This window comes from Bidens hawaiensis, unplaced genomic scaffold (genome assembly GCF_021521415.1).
Source record: "Bidens hawaiensis isolate Kalapana, Puna unplaced genomic scaffold, B.hawaiensis_p1.1 tig00038653_1, whole genome shotgun sequence".
NCBI lineage: Eukaryota > Viridiplantae > Streptophyta > Magnoliopsida > Asterales > Asteraceae > Bidens > Bidens hawaiensis.
The window spans coordinates 1-9,155 of NW_027505571.1; the positions used below are offsets into that span (position 1 = coordinate 1).

Genomic DNA, 9,155 nt, shown 5'->3' on the forward strand with positions numbered 1-9,155 from the left:
CGTGTTCTACACAGGCAACTAACCTAGTAAACAATATAATCAATTTGATAAATATGATCTATTTAATTCAAAGTTGAAACTTCATTTCAATCTATTTGATCTTCTTATGTTACTTTGTTTGTTTTCATAATACTAGTTTTTAGACCCGCGCGTTGCGCTGGGTCGGTGAAAAGCCACGCATTCACACATTGCAGGCAAATGACCGTATTCAATTGTGTGAACCAAAACCAATTACAACCGAAACTAATTTGAGTTACAAAAAGTGAAGTTTGTACTTTGTGGTTTGTCTACTTGATATTAAAAAAAAAGATAATTTTTATTGCTAGTTTCCTTTAAACCTCAATATAAAAAAAAAAAAAAAAAAAGTCACCTTCTGTAGGTAGGTTTATGATCAACTAAAAACGAACTCTGCAGCCTATAATTTGCAACTTCATACTCTCTTGAAAGCTAAGAAGTAAAATTGAAGATCATTGTATTACACATAACTCACCAAATAAAATCTCATAGATTTATAAAAATTAACAAATATATTCTACTTAAATCTTTTCTTCAAATCTGCCTATTGTTGAAGTAAATAAGTTAAGCATCAGATCAAGCATTCTCGCAACAAAAACTAATGAATATATTCAAACATCAATTCATTAATAGTTGCCAGTCTCTCTAGACAACAGATATTCGCCAGTCTCTAGACAAAAACACGTTTGATCATCGTCATCACCCACAAAGCACGGCTCAACGCCGCAATGGCTGCAACGAAGCTGTCAAACCAAGTAGCAGCCACCATCGTTGGCTGCTAAAACACTCAACAAAGAGAGAAAGAAATGGAATAGAGAGATCATTGCGGGCTAAATTCCTCAACAAAGAGAGACAAAACTCCAACACGGTACCGCTAGAGGGCCGACACATGAAACAATCTTGTACTTCATGCTTGAAAATGGGTACAAATGAAAATAATATATAAACACATGCCAACAATCATTATAGCAGATAGTACAACTAAAGAAAGCGTCCAGGTAAATGAACAGTGAAGTTGTGAGGTGAAGAACATTTCTTATTTAATATATATAATATAATATATTTAACAGGAACAAGAAATATGGTTATAAAATTAGTTATAGATATCATATTCATCAATTTAATTTGGTTAAGATGTTTATTTAAGAACAAAGAAACATGTTCAATGATACATTATGTAACACCCTAGACAAATCTCACATCAGTCTTGGATATAAATAGCCATGATTTTAGTTATTCAGCCGGTACTTTCTCTTCGGATGTGACTTCAGCCACTATCTTTTCAACGGATTCATTCCTTTTAATGGATCCCACCTTTGTTAGGTTATTATAGTTACCCTTCTCCTTAAACAGCTGAGAGAAATGCGCCTTGCAGAATAAATTTCCCTCTAAAGCCGCGTAATTAGACGGCGTCAGTTTGCAACCTCCTTGAGCGCATCTGAAGCACTGCTTATGGTAAAATTCTCCCTCCACCGTTACCTACATCCATCCATCATTTTACTAGGGGTGCATATGAACCCAGAGAAAAAAAAACGAAACAAAAAGTAATGGTTTGGTTTTATGTTTTTGTAAAAACCGAATTTACGGTTCAATTTTGATTTTGCATGTGATAAAAACCCAAAAACTGAATCGAAGTTCTTGATTTTTTTTTTTTTTATTATAAGTAACTAATAAGAAGTAATAAATATGTAACTCACATTTTTTAACCCAAAAATATAATAATCATGTAGTTATAAATTATCAAAATGATTTAGAACTAGATTCATCATTTTTTGGCTAAATTTTTGTTTTCAGCCCAAGGTTTGGCAAAACCATAACCAAAAGGTTTTAAAAAATCAAAAACCAATTTTAACCCAAAACCAAACCATATACGCCCCTGTTACTTGCTATCTAATATTTTGTGTTTTTGTTAAATATAAATATCCCAAAACATAATAAACCTTTTCTATTGGATACACAGTTTTGTGACAAACTGCACATTTATCTTGAGTCCCAGAGAACATTAAAGAGAGTTTGCTAGCCAACTTGCTTGGGTTAGGGTTATTTCCCTACATGTTTAACACACTTCAATGTTTAATATTCATGCAATTATAATATTACATTCTTACTCTTACATAATGTTGTATCTAAATTGAAAAGAGATGTTTACATACCATTCCATTTGTTTTGTTTGATGCTGAAACCAAAAAATTTGAGTTAGAAAAGAAAATTAATATAACAATAACAAAGCTATATTCATATAAAAAGAATAATCATTAAAAAAACTTAAATGTTATGATAAATACAAATCATTTTGTATGTTTACGTGCGGTTTATTATGCTTCTTACATATACGTTTTTATGTACATAAAAACTATTAAGCTAATTAGTTCATATATGTTTTAATTTGTATTGTTTACCTAAACATGTTTAGGTTATGCTACTTATATATGTGAAGGTTGTTCATGAGATTTCGGATGTACCATGCAACTATTAAAATGGGCCCTTAAAATATGAAGTTAATACATATAAAATGCATTAACACGACAATAACTAGAGCCAACTCGGCTTGCTTTCTCTCGGTTTAAGAACTAAATAAACCTTTTTACCCTCACCTCACCTATGGCAAAGCTATAGTAATACTACTTTTGTGTTTAAATGGTATATAAGATAATTAAAAAATAACTTTTTTATATATGCGAAAATTTTGCCCACCCGACGCACCCTAATCAGCTGACCCTAAATATAGAGCGAGGAAGCTCACATGGTATTCTGGAGGCGCCTCCCATCTCCTTGAACTTTTGATCGAAGTGGGGCTTGCAATAGAGTGATCCATCCAATTGGAAGTACCTACTAATCTAGCACATCAAATTTATAAAATTAATAGCAATATTCTAAAACTTAATTGCATGTAATTGATTCTTATTTTTTTAAGAAAATTTGCATATCTTCAAAAAGTTACAGTGGTGAATCCAGGATATTTTATTACAAGGGTATATGTTAGGTCGGTCAAAGAAAACAAAAAAAAAACGATAATAAATAACATGAAATATTTTAACATAACTTGTTATATATGACTGAATAAATTAAGTTTCGGTTCTTTGCATGTAACTTCGTGTAATTTATGAAAGTCTTGAGGACAAAGAGGTCGATAGGAAATATATATATATATATATATATATATATATATAGTTTGGCCAAAAATGGGTACATTTACACTACGGATACAAATTTTCGAGCAAAAAAGGGGGTGGGGCCACCCTGACCCTAAATAAGCTTTGTCCATGCCAAACTAGAAAAGTAGTATTACTGGCACTAGAGCAATATTAACGTATAACTTAAAACTAAAATTTCTTTTTGTGTGTTTTTTGAGTCTCATAATTATACATTAGATCTGCTAATGTAGAATAAATGGTGTAACTCGATTGCCAGATAAATAAATAGCGCATTAACTTTTGTTAATCCGATATAAGCTAACACATACCACGAGTTTCCCATTGCATTGGACGCATCTAAAGCATGTCCTATGATACGGAACACCATCCGCCGAAATCATTTCGACGAAATGAACAGTCTTATCACACGCCTTGCATTTTTGTACCGTCCCGCTAAAAGACATCTTTTACCACCTTGATCAATATATAACAAACCAAAACTAAAATGGAGAAAAAACCTCAACACAAAATGTAAGTTTGGGAAGCTTTATTATTTATGGTTTAAATGGTTTGTTGTTCATTAAATTATGAAATTGTGTTATTGAGTGGCCAAGATTGTTTTGGCATCAAGGGTTGAGCTAGATTCATGCTTTATCAACTGGGAATCAATAATTTTTAGAAATAATGGGACCTAATACACATAATATTTTCGATTGGTAACAAACCTCGAACGTCCGAATACTATCATACAAATGTCAAGATCAAGATCAAATTTCGATTCGGGCCAAGGCTTTTCTTTAACTATAACTAGCTTTCCCCCCCCCCCGTATAACGGGGTTGTTTACATTATTCTTTTCTAATATTTATATATTTTTCCGTTTACATTATTCTTTTCTAATATTTATATACTTTTTTTGGATTTTAAATTTATTTATTGTAAGAAAGTTAATAATATATTTAGGATTTGATGATTAAAGGGTTTCACAAATAAATGAGATGCTCTAACCCGGTTTAAAAGCTATGTGGGTTTGATGAGACCCATGACCCGCTTATTTTTTTACTTTAAAATTGTTTCTTAATTATAAATAATATATTTTTCTAAAAAAAAATTGAATATTATTAATTTTTAGTATATCCCATTTATCAAAATTTAATATCAAATATTTGATGAGATTAATTTTTAATTTAATAAGATGTTATAACCCGTTTAAGGGTCATCTGGGTTTGGTAAGACCCATACCCTTGAATTCGGGTCAAATGCTTAAGAAGCCTCCATTTACAAATATAGCAATCTGACGGCTTGAGAGTTAAGAGAATTTAGGAGAAACCAGAGAGCTTTTAAAGGTGTCGTTTATATATATTTAAGATTTAAGATATCATAACGTTCCCGCTAAAATCACTGTTCATCATTTAGTAATCCTAATAAGTTAATAAGTTATAGATATACCATTTCAACAATCATATCAAGCCACCGATACCTAATGATTCGGGTAATCTGTACAACGATTTCATAATACCTCGATCATAACTTCATAATTTATAAACAAAAAACACTACTGTCATTCCCGCTCCAATTCAGCCTGCAAACGCACAAAAAAGATTTTAGATATTCAATAACCAAACTTTGTGTGTTTTTATGAATATGTTCTTCATTGGGTCAAGAACAAACAAACCTGAGGATCAGTTGTAACATGATTAACGTTGTTCACGGTCCATAGATGGTGGTTGTTGAGACGGATTTGAACCAGAATCAGAATCTGAACCAGAACTACCACCACCACCACCGAAAGCTTGTGCAACAACGGGCAGCATCAATTGTATCATACTAGACAGATCAAAACCACCATCAGCGCCACCGCTGCCAGGTCCACCCATACCGGCAAACATGTTTTCCAAATCTTGATCATCGTCAATCTCTTGGGCAGCTTGATCGATTATGTTCCTCATTGCAGGATTCTGAGCTAGTTGACCTAACATATACCTTAACACGTCTGCCGGACCAATCCCGGGTGGGTTTGAACCTCCAGATGCAGCTCCTTCTGGTTGGCCTGGACTTAAAAAATAACTAAAGTTACACAAAACGAATTCGTTTAATGAGCAACGATTAAACAAAGGATGCTTTGACATAATAGCTGCAGGAGCCTGATTTTCACTTCTCGTGCTATCATTACCCCTAGTTTGCATATTAGCTCCATTCATAGCTACATTTAGAGATGATATAGCACGGTCAGATGTCTGCTACGACATGGAGATACAGAAATACTAGTTATGAAAAATGATGGTTGCAATGTTACCTGCTCCATTAGCAGGTTCGCCTTCATTGACCGGTCCCCTTTGGCCGATTCCTAGGAAAAACTTACAACCCGTGATGGACAATGGCGACAAAAATGGTAATTGGCTGGTCCAAGTAGTTACATATACATACCTGAATGGATATGAACATTTACGTTTCTTGGAACAGCACCCATACCAACAGGACCGAAACCCATAGAACTGATGTGAGTAGCATTACCACCAAACAGTGAATTAGTTTGTAGAGGAAAGGGTTGAACCATAATAGGATTAGGCCCGAATGGAGATATGAAAACAGCAGGTCCAGCATGTACAGAGGATTCAGCCTGCAACATGCAAGCCCTAATCAATTTCGAACCAAAATTCATCTAATGACGATAGTAATAATAAAAAAAAAATAGTGGCATACAGGAGATCGTCCGATACGCAAAGTCATCATTGTGCAGCCGAGCTCAAGCAGAAGGGCGCCTAAATGTTGCATAGCAAGCCCGGATTGCATTGCTTCTGACTGAATCTGAGCTCTAACCATGGGGTCTGTGCAATTCTCCTCTTCCTCTAGTCGGCTTGCAGTATGCTACATGTTGCAGCATTACAGATAATAATCAGATTCAGAAGCTAGTAAAAGGTTTGAATTCATACTAAAACCAGGTAAAACAGTAGTAATTACAGATAAAGAATCGATAGTGGGCCCACTGAGAAGGTGTTGTGCATGTCGCATAACAACAGCGAGAGCTGCAGGTAGTGGCACACCACGAGCACTGGTAGGCAATTCTACAGTTGGTGAGCGTTCAGCTCCATTTAAAGGTTGATTTGGTTGATACCCTGTGAAGAGCCCCAAAAGGAAAACTTAAGATAAACTATTATTATAAAAAAAATATAAAGAAGCAGAGCAATAGTTCATAAGCCAGTACCATTTTGTGACAAAGCCTGCTCCATTTGATTCATAAACTCAGAAAGTGTGCGCAATGAATTAGGAATCGGCTGAAATACATACACAAAATATGCAAGACAATAGAGCAAGCTGCAAAAAAAACAACAGTTGAAGTGGAAAATAAAGTTTAAAACTATTACCACCATAGCGAATATTGGTATAGCTACTCCCATTCCTAAAGGAATTTGCATCCCTTGAGGGGCAGGTTGACTAGGGTCTCTCGGTTGACTTTGATTGTTGACATTAGCGTTCCTAGCTCTAAATGAATCAAAAACAGCTGGCATAACCTAGAACCAAAATAAGAAGTTTTGAAACATAATACCATCAGCTTTTTAACAACAATGCACAAAACATCAACATACCGGACTAGTATCACGGGCCCCACCAAAACTTTGGTTCCCATCACCAAATGTCCCAAATATAATACTATGTTAAACACGTGCGATACGAGGGCGTAAACCAGCAGCATTAGCATCTTGTCCTGTAGCTATAAAAGTTACCACATAGACATTATACATGTGGCCCTCATTATATTATGTAAAATAGCATTATAACTCTTAATATGGCATAAAGAGAGAACAAAACCTGTGTGACCACCACTTGCACTTGTCCCAGTGGAAGAACCAGAAGAAGGTTGTCTAGCCACAAGATGCAATGTGTGGCCACTTTCAACGTCTATAAATCATCAAGGCTTTCAAATGAGAACACATGATCTTAACTTCTTTAACATTTAAACCAGCCAGCTTATTTTTAATAAGCAAATTAATTTAATCTGTGTGCTTTGAAACACATCTAGTCATCATGTAAAAAGGATACGATATTCGGAAAGACGATGCTCGTCTTTCAAAACCCTGCCTCTGAAGATTAGTCATTGCAGAGTAACCGGGAGGCCAACATCACTAGCTATTTTCTCCTTGAATGTTGAGACTAACATCTGAAATTTTGACAATAATATATAGAAAAATAGTCAAAAGAGCAATTTGAGGAATAACTTTGAATATACGAGCTATATAAGTTAACAGCAGCCCATGGATACAAAATTTAAACACTTTAAAAGAGTGAGAGAAGCATATACATTTTTATCATCATGAAAGTCATACAACTGTGAATCAAGCGTCTTGATATGGATGTCCACTGCTGATTCAGAACTTTCACCAGCAACATCGCTGGTGCTCACATGTGCATCTGCCATGTGACGGTTGAACCTGATACAAAACCAAGACATAAAAAGAACATTCAGAAAGAGGCTGTAAACGAACCCAACCGAATAAGGTCTTGTTCATATTCATCCGCTAACCTTTTAACGAACAAGCAAACGGTTCACAAGAACAGCTAACCAAACGAAATTTCTTGTTCATGTTCATTCATTAAGAAAATGAACTCGTTCGTGAATGGTTCACGAACACAAACGAACGAACACCAATGAACATAAACAATTTTGACTTGGCTAACCGAGAATGGTCAATGCCAATGGTTCCAGTCCAGCTACCAAGTTTGTGTTGGAGTTTAATCAACATTCATATTCATATGCTAATTTTACATACAAATTAATCACATAATACTCATGTATATTTTTGTTTTATAGTTAATAATTTTGTTTTAATCTATATTGAAAGATTATAAAAGTCATTAAAAGGTATTTAAAACCTTTAATGAACAAACGTAAGCAACACATTATCTAGCATTCAGAAACATAAATGAACGAACACGGCCTTTGTGCACTTTCGTACATTATTAAACAAACTAACGCATACGAAATTCCTTGTTCATTCATTTATTAAACGAGTGAGCGAACTTCCCGCCAAAAAGTCAGCCGAACGTTTGATTGGTTTACAGCCTAATAAAAAGCCTTTAACGAAGGAACATAAACAAACAGACATAAATAAGCGTAAACGAATACACATTCACGAATAAACATAAACGAGCACGTTACCGAACGTTCACGAACATAAATGAACGATCGCGGCCTCCGTTCATGCCCACGTGTCCATTTACAGCTCTACATTTCACTCTTAACTCTATAAACAACTAATCCTAAACCCTAGGGTTCCAGCTTTCAATCATACAACTCAATACTTAGGGTTTCCACAACGCATAACCAGAATCGGCGTTTAAATGAAGCTAGCTAGGGTTTTCACGTAAAACATCATCAAATGTTACAAATAAACTGAATAATTAGGTGCGATTGACAACAAATCGAAGTATATGTCTAAAATGAGCGATAAACGTAACGTTCACGTCAATCTAAGCCGTACGATTGTAAATAATAATACATATTATTATTATTATTATTAAGTGAGTTGAGATTACGAAGAACCCGTACAAGTTTATGCAGAGGACTTACAGAGACGATGATCGGAGAGTCGTCGGAACGATTGACGGTGTAAAGAAGCAAGTAAGAGGACTGTGTGTTGACTGTCACCTGCTGCTGCTTCACACTGTATGTATGTATATGTATGTATACAACTTTTGAAACACGATAACAAATATTAGTATATAATAAAGGCAGATAGAAAATAATTAAATAAATAATGTCACATTTCATTTTTCATGTCGTGTATTGCTCGATAATAGTTTAATTTTTAAAAATCATTATTAGCGGTCTGACTTTTCAACTATTTTTGTTTCGATGGACCCTCGTTAAAAAACACTTAACATTTTCCTGAGTTTCAAATCGATGTTTTAGGGTTTTTGATTGGAAGAAGGATACGAGTCCACTGATGTAAAGCGTATCTCGAAGCGGTGATTCAAATGACTTGATATGTGAATCGCCGCTTTGAGAA

The 9,155-nt window shown here is 34.6% G+C and overlaps 1 protein-coding gene and 1 pseudogene across 2 annotated transcripts; both read right to left on the reverse strand.

Annotated features, from left to right (window-relative positions):
- Positions 1 to 1,248: 1,248 nt before the first annotated feature.
- On the reverse strand, positions 1,249 to 8,805 carry LOC143614016 (ubiquitin-like domain-containing protein CIP73; annotated as a pseudogene). The gene is made up of 13 exons (XR_013150226.1): positions 8,717 to 8,805; positions 7,448 to 7,577; positions 7,189 to 7,306; positions 6,958 to 7,047; positions 6,735 to 6,853; positions 6,516 to 6,659; positions 6,353 to 6,422; positions 6,109 to 6,263; positions 5,851 to 6,015; positions 5,575 to 5,767; positions 5,444 to 5,494; positions 4,815 to 5,350; positions 1,249 to 1,312 (listed from the first exon to the last, which is right to left on the reverse strand). The product of XR_013150226.1 is annotated as a ubiquitin-like domain-containing protein CIP73 (transcript).
- On the reverse strand, positions 1,327 to 3,613 carry LOC143614019 (LIM domain-containing protein WLIM2b-like; the record flags this gene model as incomplete). Its single annotated transcript, XM_077087575.1, has 5 exons — positions 3,479 to 3,613; positions 2,759 to 2,852; positions 2,596 to 2,609; positions 1,956 to 2,063; positions 1,327 to 1,494 (listed from the first exon to the last, which is right to left on the reverse strand). Coding segments are annotated over exons 1-5 (519 nt in total), but the record flags the coding sequence as incomplete, so codon positions are not given.
- Positions 8,806 to 9,155: the final 350 nt, after the last annotated feature.